General features: G+C 51.8%; 1 protein-coding gene across 1 annotated transcript in view; it reads right to left on the bottom strand.

Moving 5' to 3' along the window:
* Positions 1 to 12168, bottom strand: part of LOC114069667 (receptor-type tyrosine-protein phosphatase kappa-like) — a 26221-nt gene extending 14053 nt beyond the window's left edge. The window contains exons 1-5 of the mRNA XM_027906621.1: positions 11999 to 12168; positions 4160 to 4342; positions 3339 to 3566; positions 2651 to 2893; positions 1546 to 1779 (exon numbers count right to left, since the gene is read on the bottom strand). Of these exons, the coding sequence (XP_027762422.1) occupies positions 1546 to 1779; positions 2651 to 2893; positions 3339 to 3566; positions 4160 to 4342; positions 11999 to 12101 (991 nt within the window). The 5' untranslated portion in view covers positions 12102 to 12168. The remainder of the gene's footprint in view (positions 1 to 1545; positions 1780 to 2650; positions 2894 to 3338; positions 3567 to 4159; positions 4343 to 11998) is intronic.
* Between the last annotated feature and the right edge of the window lie 5530 nt (positions 12169 to 17698).

Below are 17698 nucleotides of genomic sequence, written 5' to 3'. Positions count from 1 at the left end.
GGGGCCTTTGGCACGTTTCTGGCAGAGGTGAAAGTGGGTGTTAGTTGGGCTCGAGGGTGCTGAGATAGGGGTGTGTGGAGGGAGATAAATCCCCATCTATCCCTCCAGCCCCTGAAGGGAGAGGGAAGGTGACACCTCCACCTCCAGATGTTGGGAGGGGGCTTTCCTTGTGCCTTGTGTGAAGGACCCACCCCTGAACCTCCCCCATCCACCCTTGTGTCTGAGGACATTACATTTCCTCCTCCATAGCCCACAGCAAGGAGATTCTCAGGACAATCAGCCCTTGCACTGGGAGACTCCCTCCAACCTCTCCTTCAGGCATGTCACCCATCCCAGCTCCAGCTGCACTTGATGGTCCCACCAGTCCTGCTGGGATGCATGTCTCTTCAGCCATGGCTCATCCCTGCCACAGGGATCAGAGATGCCCCTGTTACACTTCTGGGCTCCCTGTTCTGACTCAGGGTGTCCCTTGGCTACTCTCCTCCTGCCCCACACCACTGTGCAGTGGGACGTGGGGAGGACCAATGTCTTCTCCATTCACATCCCCTGCTTTAGCACAGCTCCTGTCCCTTTTTCCTGCCACAAACCCTCTTCCTTCACATCCTCTCCTCCCCAGATTCCTCATCCTTTAGGCTGAGCAGGCACAGGTTTTCCCAGGAGTTTGTGGAATGCTGCAGGCTTCGTGGCAATAATTCCTCCTGGCAAGATTTATGGTCCTCGGAAGAGCACCTGCCTGTTCAAACCTCTGCAAGGGGCTCTGTGAGGCCTGAAAATGCTTAAAATACAATCTCCTTTCTCCCAAAGGGGCACACAAGGGATCTCGAAAAGTTCAGACCCTCTTCTGAACAGCCCCAGAGGAAAATGCTGGTGACAAGCCACTCACGGTCAGGCTTTGCTCTCAAACAACCCTGAAGGCCAGAGGTGCCCAGCTGAGCAGCACAACCATCAGCTTTATCCCACTGGCACAGGGCCGTGCCCCACCCCATGCACAGGCACCAGCCACTGGCCCCACCCCGGCCCATCCAGGTGGCAAAGCAGCAGCAGGTTCCCTCTTGCTCTGCTCTCAGCAGGCACAGTGTCCCCCTGGGAATAGGATGTGTACTGGTCACTCCAGCTCTCTGGTAGGGGAGTAGGAGGAGTTTGGGGTCATGGCTCCCTGGGATGCTGAATGTGAACTTTTGGGAGAATTTCTCCACTGGGACAACTGTGCCTGTTCATTCAAACCTTAGGATTTTGTGGTGGGAAATAGAGGGAGGCCAGGATAGTGTGCCCCTATGCATCATATCTCACAGGAAGGAACAAACAAGTCCTTCTACCTTCACACCCTCTGAGGTATGTGGCTGCAGTCACCCTTTGGTGCCATGGGAGAACACAATTGGAGATACTTTTTCCTGGCCTGGAAGCAGGAGCTGCTTCCACAGTCACCAGTCTCACAGCCCTGGCCTCAAGGTAAAACCACGACCTTCCCATGCCAGCTTTGACTCAGACACATTCCCAGCATCCTGCCCTTGCAAAAGACTATCCTGCTCCCCATCCCTGCCTTACCGATGCACATCACATCAGAGGGAATGTGGGTCCAGACACCTCTGGTGTTATTTCCCCACCAGGACACAATTTTCCTCTGAGAGGGGGACTGGACTTCGCTCCAACACTTGATTTTGGTGAAAGATGGCTGGAAACCCTCCGGACAGCTCAGCATCACTTCCTCCTCCTCCATGTAATTCTCCTGGTCTGGTGTCAGCTGGAGTATGGAGTCCCTCTGGGGCCTTTGGCACCTTCCTGGTAGAGGAAAAAGTATTTGGGCTGGGAGTTGATGAGGTGGAGTATGGGTGAGTGGTGGGAGAGAAATCCCCAGTAGTCCATCCAGTCAATGAAGGGAGGGGAAAAGCGGCACATCCATCTTCCAGGATGCTATCCCAAGGTATATTTGGAGGGGGCTTTCCTTGTTCACACGAAACAGGAAGTATCAGCCATCAATGCAGCTCTCCCATCCACCCACCTCTGTCTGTGGACACTTCTATCCATCTCCCATAGCTCCAAGCAGGGAGGTTCCCAAGTTATCTCTCCTTGCCTGCCTCTCCTGAGCACTACCCCAAGTACTGCCATGCCTACACTGAGCACAGCTCTGTCCCTGCTGCCTGGGACAGTCCTGCATCCTCACCACCTTAAAGAGGGCATTTCTCTTCCCCCAGCTTTATCCCATACAGCCTCCAGTACCAAGGCCAAGAGCTAAACCAGCCCTGGGCAGTCAGGGTTCCCTTCAGTCCCTTCAACTCCTGCAGACTTCCCCAGGATCCCTCACGCACGGGCAGGCAGGGGAACAAGCAGACCTGTGCACTCCAAGGTGGCATGTGGAGGCACACTGAGGATCATGGAACCCCTTCTGGCACCTCGGTGCTGGCCTCAGATCCTGCCCCAGACCTGGAGTCCCATCTGTGGGCCCCCCACTTGGCCTGCTCAGGAACCACTGCAGGAGCTGTCAGCTTGCCTGGCTTCCTTGTCTGTTGTCTCCTGGCTGGGCTGTCCTCTTCACCAGTTTGCACAAGCACCATAGCAGCAAGGAGGGACTGTGGTGTGCCTATTGCTGAGCCAGGCTGTTGAGGGTGAAGGTACAGAGGAGAAAGGGGAGAGTTGCTGCAGCCTCACTTACCAAGGCACCGTACGCCCTCCTCAATGTGCATCCAGGCACCTGTTCTGTTCCTGCCCCACCAGGCCTGTCTGTAGGATGGTTTTCCAGAATTCACTTCCTGAAGTTCCTTTGCACATTTGACCTTGGAGAAGGATGGCTTGAGATCTTTAGGGCAGGTCAGTTGCAGATGTTCGTTCTGTGGGAATTCAGTGTTGTTTCCTGGAAACTCGAGTCGTTCATCCCACTCAGGTTTTGTGCAATTTTCTGTCAGAGAGAACATGTGAGAGTCCTTCTCAGACAGGAGATGCTCAGGCAGGACAGGCACCAAGGCTTTTCTATGACTGACTGTTCCATCATCATTCAATACCACAAGGAAACCCAAGGGCCCTCAAGTGCAGGAAAGGAGTGAGAGGCTGGGTAAGGAAGTGATACAGCACACTAGGAGAGAGGCAAACTGAGGGGCAGGATCTGTCCCCCTCCAATTTCCCTGTGGCCTACAACTCAGGAATAGATTGTGAGGGGATGCAGGGACAGAGAAAACCTGTCCCATATTGAAGGCTTCTACCCCCCTCCATCTTGGAAACTGCTCCCAACTGGTACCTATCTCTGAGCTGTGTCCAAGGTTTCTCACAGATATGGCAGGATGTCCAGGTCCCCTCCACAGGGAGAAGTGCAGGTAGCAGGGGAGACTTATGGCTTCCTGACTTACCTGTGATGCAGGTCAGTTTCTCTGCTAACTTGTGCCATTTTCCCTCAATGTCCTTCACCTCCCAAGCACGCTTCCAGGCTGAAAAAGTCCCACTTGCACATCTCATCACAGCAAGGGGAGGTGGGTCTTTCTCAAAGCAGCTCAGTGTCACCTCCTCCTTCAGCCAGTAAATATTCTGTTTTGGGGTAAAGTGGAGCTTTGAGACCCACTGGGGTATCAGGCATTTCTCTGCACAGAGGAGAGGAGAAGGAACAGGTGTAAGCAGGATGGGAAGAGGTCTGCTCTGACATCTCTTGCCATGGTTTTGACAGTGTCCAACTCCTTTGGTTACCACATTTAACTCCAAATCCCTCTCTTGCGCCCTAGGAAAGAGTTAAAGGCAAATACCACCCCAAGAGCAGTCCCATCCATGCTTTCAGGCTTGTAGGCTTCCCCACTCAGGTTCCATTTGGGTAAGTCTGACCAGGGACTCTGCTCAGAGAGTCCTGACAGTCTTCACTGCAGTCTTCACACAGAGTTCCAACCACTCCCACCAGCTTGGCATATGCCCAGGTGTTGTTTGAAAGCACAGTAGCCCCAGTACAGGGGCCCTTGTTCCTGCCTTTAAACCCCTCCCGAGGAGCACAGACCCCAGCAGGCACTCACAGCAGGGTGCTGAGACAAAAAGAGCCCCATCACTTCCAGGACACAGGGGAAAGCCAAAGTACCCAGGTGTCTCATTCCCAGACTGTCACCCAGGGCGGGCTGAAGCATGACCATGTCACAGAGGGTCTGATGGCAGGTCAGGACCCCAGGTCAGGGTGATGCAGGGCTGTGCTTACCCTTGCAGGTGGCAGTCTCATTCCACACAGTCTGGGTCCCATTGGAAATGCATCTGATCTGAGGGACTGATGGCATATATTTCTCCAGACAATTCAGCTGCACCAGTTGATTCAAGGCATAACTGCTCTGGTTTGGGGTAAACTGCAGCTTGGGGTCCCAGTTGGAGGGAACTTTACATCTTCCTGTGTGCAAAGGCCAAGAGGGAGAGCCCTGAGGGTCACTGGGCTCCAGCAGCAACCTGAGGGGTGAGGGGGTCCCATCCAGAGGGCTGCTGGTCCCCCTCCCTTCAGAGGGGTGGCAGAGATGGCACCTCCCAGGGTGGGCCCCAGAGCCCAGGTGCATTATCCCTCCTTGCACTCTCAAGTGCTGTGCAGGAGGGGTATCCACAGGCCCTCCTGCCCACCCTGTGCTGTGGAGAGACCCCAGCCAGAGGGATCCAGCAGCCTGGTGGATGCTGCTCTCTCCAATGCTCTCTCTCCCAAATCCAGCAGGGGCTGTGTGAGTGCATCAGACCCTCTGCTGGCACCACTGATCCACATTCTGCTGGGCACACACACAAACACACTTATATGCAGCAAAAAACCCACTCAAGTTGCCACTTCGCTTTTGCTCTGGAGGTTACACTTGTTATTTCCTTCTCCCCATCCCTCTCTCAAAATATCCACCAGCTCCTAGGACATGGTACCTCCTGTCCCATATCCCTCCAGTCCTTACTCAGGACAAGCACCACCCCCACATCTGGGTTGGCAAAGGAGAGGAACTGCACAAATGTATTTAACCACCTTCACATTTAGCTGAGTTTTGGCAACATGTAGATTGGGCAATTGGCTGAAGTAAATCTTCATTTCCGTTTTCATTGGCTTCTAGACAGGAGTTCTCCTGTCTCTCAGCACGGCACTAATTTGGGTCTCTACCGCCTGAGCAGATTACACTTTTCACATAATAAGAAATGTAACTCTGTGAGCTTTCTTCATCCAATAGATTTGGCTGTAGGTACCCAAACACTGTCAAAATTTACTGGGGTGCAGCCAGGCAGGCACAGCCGGCTTGCACTGCTTTCCACAACACCCAAAAGGCATTGGGACTCCCCACAAAAACAGGAGGAGGCCAGCAGACCACAAGGGCTGCACCACCTCTGACAGAATAAAGCCTCTGACAAATACGTGGAAAAAATTACCACCAGACTGGCGAAGTGAGCAGCAAATAGTTCAGGCACCTGAGAGGCACTCGTGGAGGTGCTTCCCATGTTTTGTTTCACATTACAGGCCCCCAGATTGTGCCTGTACAAAGTTTAGTCATCAGTGTGTATTCTTTGGTCCCAGAGTCACCACAGAAACACGAGCAATTGTTGCTTGAAAAGAGGTTTGCAAGGCCTGACCTGAAGCAAGAAGCAGTTTTTGGGAATGAAATCTCCAGTGGAAACAGCCCTAGGAGCTCAGGGGGCTGTGAGTGCTCATGGGCATGGCTGGCCTCCCCCAGCCTGCCCCACTCTTGACCTTCAGTGCAAAAAGGCCTCGTTGTTTTCCTTTTCTGACTATTCCATACCTCCTGGTAGCCGTTATAGTTCCCACAGTACACAAAACCCCCCAGCAGCACAGCACACAGCAACCTGCCAGGCAGGAAATCAGGAGGAAAAGAGAAATTCTGCTTTGCAGACACCCTGCTGACACAGGTGCAGATTTCAAGAGATGCTCTGCTGGCAGGAGTGGTGGCAGCTGTAAGGCAGAGCTCTGCCTTGCTTCCAGCTCTCCCTGAGTCCCCCACAAAATCTGTTAGTGCCTTTCATATAGCAAAACACTTTCTGGTAAAACAACCATAAGTGAATCTGTCTAGGCTTACAGGGCTTCCTTCCAGAGGCCAGGGGTAATGCTATGATTCAAAAAGTCACATCCCATGATTGCTGCTTTAGAGCTGCAGATTTACTGTAGCACAAAGAAGAATTAGTCTGTGTTTAAAGTATATGATTTTTGGTCTTTTTTTTTTTTCTTTTACTAAAAGTTAAAACTTCTGCACAATTGAAATTAGGCGTATCAGCATTATATTAATTGTTGTTGACAGGCTCTTAGACTGATTCAGTCTTTCATAAAATCATAAAATCATAGAGTCATAAAATGGCTTGGATTGGAAGGGACCCAAGGAAGATCTCCTCATTCCAACTCCCCTGCCATGGGCAGGGATACTTTCCACTAGACCAACTTGCCCAAAGCCCTCTCCAGACTGGCCTTGAGCACTCCCAGGGATGGGGCATCCACAGCTTCTCTGGGCAACCTGTGCCAGTGGACACTGAAACACTGACTGCAGCCTTTTGAGTGTGACCATCCGGCCAACTCCTCCCCCAGTGAGTGGCCTGCCCATCAGATCACACCTTTACAGTTTGGAGGCAAGGATGTCATGTGGGACAGTGTCAAAAGCCTTGCACAATCCAGATGGATGATGTCCGTTGCTCCTCCTTTATCCACTAATGCTGTAACCCCCATTGCAGAAGGTCACAACATTTCTCAGATATTATTTGTCCTTAGTGAAGCCGTGTTGGCTGTCACCAACAACTTCCATGTGCCTTAGCATAGTTTCCAGCAGGATCTGTTCTACGATCTTGCCAGACACTGAGGTGAAACTGACTGGCCTGTAGTTCCCTGGGTCTCCCTTATTTCCCTTATTTTAAAATAGGATTATGCTTCTCCTTTTCCAGTCAGTGGGAGCTTCACAGGAAGTTCCCTGCTACAACTTCTCAAATATGATGGATAGTGGTTTAGTCACTCTTTCCACCTTCAGGACCCACACGTGCATCTTATCAGGCCCCATGGACTTGTGCAACTTCGGGTTCCTCAGATGGTCTCAAAAGTGATCTGCTCCCACAGCAAGCTGGTCTTCATTCTCACAGTCCCTGCCTTTGCCTCCTGCGACTTGGGTGGTTATGATTGGTCCACTAAAATACAAGAAAATACGTGCTGTGTAAGACTCCATGGGTGGAAGTGGGTGTGAAGGAATCTCTTGGACTGAGCTGGCACAACAGCCACACATTTCTGACTGGGCTGTCCACCTTCATCAGGACTCAGGAGAATCATTTCTCTTAAATGTGGGCATTTATCAGCCCTAATCCTTTGCCAGGAACATCAGCCCCTATTCCACTGTCTTTGTTTCAGGTGAAAAGGGCTTCACAGAGGTATGGATTTGCTCCAGGGTATCCTTAGTCCTCCTGTCAGTGTCTGCTAAAACAGGATGGTGGGATGCTGCTGTGATGCGGTGTGGTTTACAGTGCAATCTCTGACAAGGCTAGACAGCCTCTGCAAAGACCACACTGACCACCAGATGTGTCAGTGGTCACATCTGCCCCTTTGGGCACTAAGACTACACCAGAGGGCAGTCCTGCAGGCAAACCCTCTTGTTCTCTCCTTGCAAGGGGCTCTGTGAGCAGAGCAAGCATCAGTGGGACACCTGTCCTCTCTGACTCATCTTTTCCTTCCTAAGCTCTGTGAGCTATGGGGTGGTCATTTGGCCCTATTTTTTCTTCCCCGTGGGCTCCCGTGTGCACTTTGACCTGTCAGATGTGCCCCTGTTGTGCTCAGGTAGGTGGGCTGGCAGGGCCTGATACATCACCCAGACCCTGGCTGGGCATGGACCATGCTGAGCAGAGCCAGAGGGCTGGGTAGGAGAGATCAGAAGAGGCAGGCTCAGCCCACAGCTCGTCCCCATCCTCACAGAAGGAGAGGAAGAGAGGAAAAGACTGGAGTGTGCCGTGGTAGGGGACTGCACCAGCATCGGAAATCATCCTGGGAATTAACACTGTCTGACAGAGGGAGGTTTACGGCAAAACAAGCTTGCTTGCCTTGCAAAGGGGCAGTGTACACCAGGAGGGCAGCCTGGGAGACTGCCAAAGCCTGTTTCCCTCCTGCACACAGAGCATCCTGCTAGTAGTGACCAAGCCATCACAGCCCTTCCAGGGCCTGCTGCTTGCCTCAATTCTTGCTGCTGAAGAAGAGCTGAAGTCATGTAGGGTATCACAGCAATGACACTGTCTGTATCCAGGCATCTGCAGCCACTCAGAGTTCTTCCTGGTGGCATTTCTGATTTCTGTTTGAAGGTGAAGCCTAGAAGGCTTTGCTTACCCACAGGAGGGGGAAGAGAAGACACTTTCAGTGCACGTCTGGTTTTGTCTTGAAAACACTGATTAATGCCATCCGACTCAGCCTCACGTCTTCAACAAGTCCAAGCCTTGCAGGCATGCGGTTACCACTTGAGACTCATTGTGACAAACTAATACATGACTGCTGGGTGCAACTGAGATGCACAGGCTGGGGCAGGGGAGGAGGGGGGCCAGCTCTGTCCTGACTCACCTTCTTACACTCCTTTCCAAGCCACTCCATAACAATTGCCATGGGACAACTGCTCCTTGGAGCAAAGGAGCCTGTGCTCTAATCCAGAGTGGTTGCTTGTGTGTTTTGGTTGTGCCCAAGGGAAGTGGTTAAGGGATCTCTACCAGGCTGGAGCTCAAAACTTGTGCAAAGCAGTTGGGTGCGTGTGGGAGGCCAGGGCACTGATGGAGAAAGGATAATGCTCAGACAGGAAGTGGAAAGAAATGCTTAGCTTCCATCTTTGTAGGGACTAACAGCACCAGCAATGAAACTGTCTTCAGACACTGTTTTTTACTCCGCACAGTGGTATGCAGAGAGCCACCCACAGGCCTTCCACCCCAGCTGTAGGAAGGAGGCTGAGTCAAGTGAGATTTCAGCATGGAAAATATGCTGTAGATGTGACCAAATGTGTCAATGTGTGCTCACTGCAAAATGGAAAACGCTGAATGCCTAAACAGGACTGGTAGCAAAAGGTTAGTCTATTTGCCTCCTCTAGGCAGAGATAATGGGTTTGGATTTTTTACTGTTGATGCTATTAAATGAATACTCTCCTTGCTCTTATTGTTTATTACCCATGAATACAGAAAGCATTTTACAGAAATATCTGGACTGCCTGTCTCTGCTGCAAAGGAGTTTTGAGCCTGGCAGGCAAAACAAAGCCCCAGCATGCCCCAGAAGCAGATGTCAGGGAGGATCAGGAAAAAGGAGAAACAGCTATGCTGGTAATTCAGGTCAGGCTCGTTGGTTCAGCCCTTTGCTTACCAGCAGAAGATGTGCTTTCTTACATTATATTATCTCATACACAAAGAATAAAGGACAAGGTGAAAACTAAAAAGGAGTAGGCAAAGTTCAGCCTTTTTCCCATGGCAGCTAAGAGAGGTGACGGCAAAGTGCGCTGCAGTCTTGCTGTGTTTGATGACATGTGCTTGCTAAGATGAGCTAAGAAAAGCAGCCACTGTTCCCACCAGTGGAGATTCTGTTGAAAGCCACTGAGAACACACACACAGGTCTTAGACCATCTCTGTACTCACAACTACCAACCAAAGTGTCTGACCAGGTCTTTGAGAGTGCTGGGCAGTGTGAGAGTGGGAAAGGAGCAGAGAGACCCTGGGGATGCTTTTCTTGGGAGTCCTGCCAGGGAAAGGGAGTGGCAAAGCAGGTCACTGAATGAGGCACCATGGGAAGAGCTGGGAAATGGTGGCTCTTCAACCTGTACTGGCCCACCATGCAAAAATGCAGCTGGCAGGTTTTTAAGAACAGGAGGTCAATTTCACATTTTCTGAACTTGTGCTCTGGTGATGTGAGGTGGAAGCACAGCAGAGCACACAGTTCACAGCCCTTAGGGTGTCAAGCCCAAGGCACTCATCTGCAGTATCTCTCAGCATTAGTGTTCCCCATGGGATTTACTGTAGGCACTGTTTGAAATTCGAATGACACGAAACGTTTCAGATTTGAGTGTGGCTTTATTTTAGCTAGAAACCTCCTACCAACCGGCCACTGTAGCTATGCTCCTAATTGGAGATTCTTGTCAGCTGCCAACAAATCACTATGCATTGTCAGGTAAGGCTGATGAGAGAGGCATTAGGGCCAATTTGAATCACAGGCCCTACCTTTGCACAGAAAATATCCCCTAGAAGCTTCTCCACCTGCCTTCCAAAGTGCACTAGAACTGTAAGGGCATGAGGGTTTCATATAGGTGTGGCATCTTAGGGAGGAAGAAAGCTCTGTGAGAGCAGCACAGAAAGGTAATCAAGTGACAATACGTCAATGAGACAACACACTCTGCTCAGTGCACGGTGTTCCCATGAAAGAGTGAGCAGAACAGCAGTGTCGTACTGGCTCACAAGGTTATATATGTCCCAACCACATCCTCTGCCTGCAGCTGCTGTGTTCTTCCCTGGGCTGTTCTCTGTGGCACTGTTCCCAGTGGGCTGTTCCCTCTCCCTGATATCTTCCAGGGTCATGAGAGGCGCTCAGGAATCCCATCCCTATGTCCCCCATCTCTGCCCAACATCTTTTTACCCTACCCCACTGACACTGTCAGCCCATTCCACTGTAGCTGGGATGAGAGGGACCTTCCTGCCCCATCCTGGCCATCCTCCTTGTCCTGTCCCTCAGCAGGAGAAGGACCAGAATCCATCAGGTGGAATCTCAGCACGGGTCCCGGAACAGGATCAGCCCACTAGCTGAGGATGCTGGCAGGGCTGCCCGTGCTGCTGGGTGCGGCTGCCGCTTGTTTTTGTCTTGGTTCCTCTTTTCACAAACACCAAGGTGCAAACTCAGCAATATCATCTCTGTCGCAGGCAGCCCCAGACTCCTCTGGGGATGGCTGGGTGACTGAGATCTGCAGAGCGTGTCAAGAGCCTGCTGGCCCGCAAGTCCCTGCTGCATCCCACCGTACACAGTACAGGCAGGTCCTCGTGATAGTGTGCACCTTGAAAGCAAACAGGAGAACTTGGACGTGGTTGCACATGCTTGCCTGGGAAAACAGCTTCAGTGAGAATCTGAGCAATGGGAAGCCACTTGGAGCAGAGGAATATCTTCCGTCGCAGATTTAGCCCTTAGTTTTTTGCGTGACAGTGTACTGTGCTTACACTCTCTGCAACCACATGAACCACATGGACACATTTTCCCTGGGAACAAGCTCTTGTGACCCCTATCACACAGTACAGACCCTGATGTCACTTTGCATCAGCAATTAAAGTTTCTGGTCCCATTCCCTGTACTCTGTCATAGCCGGGGTACTCAATCAGCAGTTTTCTCTGGCCTGCGTCAGTCCAGACGCATCCCCACGGTGGACCGGGGTGACACGATTAGATGCTCGTTTAATGATTTTTATCATCTAGCTCCAAGAAAATTGGTTTAGAGAAATACTCCAATTCAGACACATACAGAACAGTGCAAGGTCACAGCCCCTGGACCACAGTCAAACACCAGACGGTGCAGCCTCCTGGGAGGGGAGATAGCATGTGAGCCTGCAGGTACGCACTGACTCTGCTGGGATCCAAGTACGCAGCCTCTGTAGGAAGAGCCCAGAAGAACCCTGGGGGTGCTCTGACCTTTCCAGCACCAAAGAAGCCCATTAAAGAGCAATCCCAAAACATAACTCCTGCCTCCAAGGTCTCCTGGACGGAGGCTCAGCTCACAGCTCTCCATGTGTTTGTTGGGTGCCAGCACCCGTCTCCTCTTTGGTGAGGACACGGCATCTGCACAACGTGCAAGGACAGACAGCCAACTCATGCTCCCAGCTCCACGGAGGAACGTGACCTTGCAGAGGCTTTCCCAGCACCTCGAGGTTTGCTGTCCTCCATCCCCCACAGAGCTCCACCTCACCACAACCCATCTAATGGGCTTGGGCCCTGATACAGGCATCAGACCTCTCTGATAGAGCTGCTGTATCCTGCACATGGTGAAGATGCACAGCAGCCCTGCAGCAGGAGCACAGCCAAACCTTCTCCTACAGGTAGAGGAGTGAGCACTTCTTACCTGTTTCCTCGGGTTCTCCGTAGTTGTTGAGATCTGTCTCATCGTGCTCCTTTTCTGCCAGCAGAGGTGTGAGGAGCAGGAGAAACATCCATCGCAGGGCCATGATTGCTCCCAGGGCAGGACTGAGTTCTCAGCCCCACTGGCTGCCTCACTGCACATCCGTCTGACTGTGAGAGGTGCAAGCACAGAAAGGAAACAGGAACGCAGAGAAATCACTTATGGTGCAAGAGGCTTCCTCATTGGAGAGGGAACCTCAGCCAGTGTCAGCACCGCCTTTATTCTTCTGTGCATTGTGGCAGCTTCACGTGCCTTTTTGCAATCTTGCTGATCTCCAATTGCTTGTCTAAAAACCACAGTTTTCAGGCTTTGTGGCAGGAGCAGCTACTAACCACAACAGCTGGGTTGCCTCCTCTGCCAGCACAGACATCAGCAGTCCCAGAAAGACTTGTGAAGTGTGCTGGTTCATGGCTGGCCTTTTGCAGGAAGATGTGGCTTCCATACTGACCTGGAAAGTCAAGCAGAGACTACATCAGGACAACCCTCACCTTGTTACTTGGTAAGGATTGTGATAAAGTGGACTTCTAAAGGGCATAGATGAGCTTAATTACCTTCAGTGTTTGCCATGGGCATGAAAACCAAGGTTTTGATAGAAGTGACTGGGTGCTCTGGGCTCAATAAGAGCATATGCTTGGGAAGAAGCTGACTGGAGTCCTGGGGACCTTGAGGTCAAGTGGTGTGGCACATTGTGTTGTTAACACACAGTGTGAGCAGGAATGACCCTGAAGGTGTGAGAAGGCAGCACGGGCATGGCAGTGGGCAGAAAAGGGACTGCTGGGGAGATTGTCTGTGCAGCTGGAGGCTGGTGGCATTGGCCATGGCAGCAGACCTGATCATCAGAAGTGGTCCAGGGCAGGATTCATGAATTTGTGCTTCCTTAGCCACCCATCAGCCTTTGCTGGATGTGCTTGGCCCTCATGCCAGCTGAAACAACTGAGATTAAAACAAGTCCTGAAGTCTTCTCTGAAGCTCTACAGCCAAGCTGCAGCCCTGTGATGGCCTTCCTCTCCTGTGCTCTTCAGCAAGGACAGGTACTCCTGTGCCTGGTACTCAGGCTCTACTTTCTGTGGATTTGCACGCGCTGTAACATCTTCATTCAGCAGCATCAAGCAGACTAGTGCAGGGCAACCCTCTCCAAAATACACTCTGTCCGGCCACCCCAAAAATTTAAGCCTGAGCAAAAAATGGTAAAGGTCTTGTTTTATTGTTGTTTTTTTTATTTTTTTGGTTTTTTTCCCCTCCAGGAATTACAGGATGTGCTTGAGTGCAGATACTCCAGAAGTCTTTCACCTTTCAGGAAGAGGGCTGGAAACTGCCCAGCCACCTTCCTTGTGCCCTGCTATGCTCAGAAAAGGCAGTCTCAGCCTCTTGTCCCTTTTCTGTGTACTCCAAGACACTTGTCCTGGTAGAAGTGCCGTGGGGCAGAAGCGCACAGTCAGGACTCTGGCATCACAGCAGGGCACAGCCTGCGAGGTACCTGGGAGGTAGCTCTGCTCCACCTCAGCTACCTGCAAGGCTTGTAGGGTGGGAGGAAGCAACTGCTGCTCTGTCTCCAGCAACTAAGACATCAACTCTCTGTGCCCCTTCATGTTTCTGGATCTTTCAAGAAAAAAATTAAAAAACTGCAAAAGCAAACTCTGTCAGTAGGAATATGGTCTTCATTTCGAGGACCTTTGGAAAAGGAGTAGGAAAATGTCATAAATTAAAAAATACTGAAAAAAAATATCACATTCCCAGTCTCTGCACCACTCTCAGTAGGATGCTTGTCACCTCCGATGTTAACAGTATCTGCCTTCTCCCAAAACCCTTCATTGCCTCATGTGAAACCTCAAAAGTCATGGAGGAAGTGACCCGAGCAGTTGCCAGGAAGCTTTCTCACTCTCTTGTTCTCTGGCTCTCTCATTCTTTGCACTTCCCCTTGCTCTACATTGGAAAAATTCAGCTTTGAGTGTAACCCGGGGATGGAAGGGTGTTGCAAATGAGTTTTACCTTCCCCAGCGGGTCCAACAGCTCTCTGTTCTGGTCACACCAGGCAAATTGAAAGCCACAAAGACAGCTGCACCCAGAAGAACTGGCACAGCTGGGAGGGGTGGGCAGGCTGGATTTCAGCAGGTGTAGGCGAGGAGCTGCGTCCTGCTGTGATGCCAGGGTCCAGGCATGCTGCCCTGCATGTGTCCCTTGATGCCTCAAGCCTCGATGTGTGCTGGCATTTGAGCCACGTTAAGCAGCAACCGTGTCACCCTGGGGGACGTGACTGCTCCACCGTGAGGACGTGCTCTCCTGTTGACCCTACAGACTTTGTGGCAGCTCTTTAAGTGCTGGCAAAAGGGGCTGCTGGCTGCTTCTAAAGGCTGTTCTCTGCTCTCTTTTTTTTTTTTTTTTTGTCTTGTCAAGTTTTTACATCTTACCTGACTTATACTATTTTTGTCATCTAGACATGACTTCTCTTCGAAGGAACATCTCTGTTTTGAATAACCTCTGGACCTGGGGATGACTCCTGCTGGTTTCTCTCTACCTTTTGATACCAGGAGCCCTGAAAGGCTGCCTTAAATCTTTGCAAGCTTGCTGGACACTGTGTGACTCTGCTGTTTCTATTAGCTCCGTTTTATCTGAGTTTCCTCATTTCCACATATTTCCCCTTTCTGCAGCTGAACAAGATGCCCCTGGACTTTTCAATCTTTGGTAATTGCACAGGGTCATGGAAACAAAGCCTGTTGTGGCTGTCACCAGCGGGTAATCCCTTTCTAGAAACATGCTTAGCCCATTCCTGTACAGAGCTCAGTTCTCCATCTTCCCCCAAGTCTCGTGGTGTTTGTGGAGGAGCCATACACTGACATCTTGCTTGTCCCTGCCTAGTATTGCAAAGCACCCATCAGGGTGCTTGAAGATCACCAACAACAGTACTATGACCTGCCCCTTTTATTTGGGATTCCTGTTCCCAAACGTGTATCTGTGGTGCAAAGAGCTCTGCACCTTCTTCTAAAAGAGGGACCCCATCACTTTGGCCACACCTCAGAGAAAGGGCTTCTCCCTGCAGCTGGAAGTCAGAGCTTGCACCTACACGTGCTACTCCCCTGCACAGTGCTCTCCAGGAGCACAGTGCTCTCTGGCTTGCCAGTCCTCCCCTAACTCCCCCCATGGACCACACACAGCTGATGATATGGAGACTGGCCCTCGCCCCGTGAGCACTGCAGTGAGGGGAGACTGGGGCACTGGGCCATGAAAGTCACTCGTGGGCACTGCTGGCACTAAAGTTCATTCAGAGGAAACCTTGTGGGTTTCACTGTACAGCTGTGGGCACTGAGGCAGAGGGGGAGTCAGCGAAGGGGCCAAGCGAGGAAATACACATGGCAGGTGCTGATTTCAGTGCTGAGTCCCAGGATGGTGTCACAGCACCAGCACTGTCCTTCCTCCACGAGAAAGGGAATCAGGCAGTGCCCTAGCACCTGGTCCAGCCTCAGCATTCCTGTCCTACTGCCAAGAGTGGGGTCACATCAGCCAGGGACCTGGGAAGCAGCTTCTGTACCCTGGACTGGGACAGCTGCAGTGCAGGGAGCTGGCCTGTTCCCAGGCTAGGCTATAGTTGGACCTAAAAGCTGGATGTGCAGCTGTTTGAAGCTCCCACAAAGATCTCAGGGGTAAACATGAGGTCATACTTGGTTTGATGTCCACAAAACAGTGGTCACAGAGGTGTCAGAGTCACCTGCATGCCCATCCTCAGGCTGGTAGCCCCTGCCCACCATGGCACAGCTGCTGCATGGAGCCTTGTGAGATTTCAAATGTTCAGTGCCAGGCTTGGTCTAGTGGTTGGCATCCCTGCCCATAAAAGGGGGAGAGTGGAACTAGGTAATCTTTAAGGTCCCTTGCAGCCCAAACCATTCTTTAATTCTATGATTTGTTTGTGTCACTGCCTGCTATACACTTGCAGTCTGAGCATGGGATCTGGCTATCAGGAGGGACATGGGAAGGAAAGGCATTCCCTTCTCTCCTCCAATATGTATCAGGCCTTTACACTGGACACATGCTCCCACTTGCCCCCCATGCTCCCTTGTGCAGATGTCTGTCCCTCTCCTGCCCTCAAAGTTGGTGCTGCCTGAAGTCTTTGCAAAGAGAAGGGTCAGTTCCAGCAGATATTTTGAAAAGCTGCCATGTTAATGCAGTACCTCCTTTGTTCTCTGTCAGATGCCTCGCAGTCATGGTGATGTGACTGTCACACTCCTCTGCCAGGCCTGATGCTGGCTGCTACAGAGTCTGCTTAATGAGACAGTCTTAGCATTCAGTCTTTCTGCCTGGCAGGGTTTGTGGGTCTAACTGTTCATGGCATCCTGGCTCAGGCACAGTGCGCCCTGTCTGAAAGCAGCTCTCTTGCTGTGGCTGTAGACCCCTGAGGCTGCCTATCCTGACTCTTTGTGCATCCCTGTCCCATCTCTCTCTGCCTGTCCTGCCAAAATGTGCATTCCCATCCCAGGTCCCCCAGCCTGTCCCGAAAGCAGCTTGGCAGTTTGCTGGTACTCAGGTGCCTCCTTCCTTCCCAGTCTCCTGCAGCAGCCTCTGAGAGCTGCCAGAGTTACTTCATCACTGACAGGCATCCAGGGTCCATGGTCACAGCCTTTGCTCTGAAAATGAGACAGGTCCTGATGACCTGGGCAGAGAAGGTCCAAGGGGACTTCCCAGGACCCCCTAGCACTTAGTACCAGCAGTGGCCCCTCTCAGCTGGCACATGTCCCTCAGATTGTCATGCACATCTGGACTCCCACTGCACCCTTAATCTGCCCCAGCCATGCTGTCACCTCTCCCAGCACTGGGTCCCATAGTTGTGTGTGTTTTTCCCCCTCACACTCCAAAGCAGAATCCTGTACTGTGAAACTGGGCTCCTCTTTGCTTCCCATATGATGAATCTCTGATGAATCTTCCATAGACCCCAGCACTTCTTTGCTAAGGCTTACTTCGAGATCTGCACGGAAGCCAGGAGTGACCTCGCTAAGCAGCAGCTCTGAGTTGCCTGCAAGGAGCAGGAGGGTAGGACACGGCTGCTGCTCAGGTGACATGAGGCAAGTGAGATGAGACAGGTGACATGAGACAGGCAGAACTGGACATGCATCTTGCTGCTGGTCCAGAGCTCCCCCTGGCCTCACTCTGCACCGCAGGACATGTAAGGTGGGCATTGATGCTAGGTTGGGCACTGGTGCTGGGGTTGCTGACTGCTCTGCCCTGTGCTTACAGAGGGCAGGAGGATGTGGAGATGGCCCTGGCAGGCAGCCTGTCACCAGGAGGTTGAAAGGGACTTTAACTAGTGCAGTAATAAGGCCAATGACCTACATGGTTAGGTGGTGAGGGGTTGCTGTGTTTAAGACCAGGAAAGTGCCCAGGAGGGGTCACGCAGACAGCATGACCATCTTACCGGCTCCCATCTCCTCTGGAGGTTCTCACAGAGCTGTGTGCCAACACCCATTCCTCTCTCCATCACCCACCCACCTTTCTGCTGCCGTGTCCCAGCTGAAGGGGTGCCAAAGGATGCTGAGCTCCCTGAGGTGGGGCCTGGCTGAACTTCCCTATCCATGCCAGGGTCAGTTCCAAAACACATAGCCAGGAGTGGGTGCCACAGCCTGGACCTCATGCTGGCAATGGCCCCAGTGATGGCAA

This window comes from Empidonax traillii, unplaced genomic scaffold, assembly GCF_003031625.1.
Source record: "Empidonax traillii isolate 1590-97213 ecotype Southwest subspecies unplaced genomic scaffold, ASM303162v1 scaffold26:size2357266, whole genome shotgun sequence".
NCBI classification, from domain to species: domain Eukaryota; kingdom Metazoa; phylum Chordata; class Aves; order Passeriformes; family Tyrannidae; genus Empidonax; species Empidonax traillii.
This window is presented reverse-complemented; position numbering and strand designations above follow the sequence as displayed.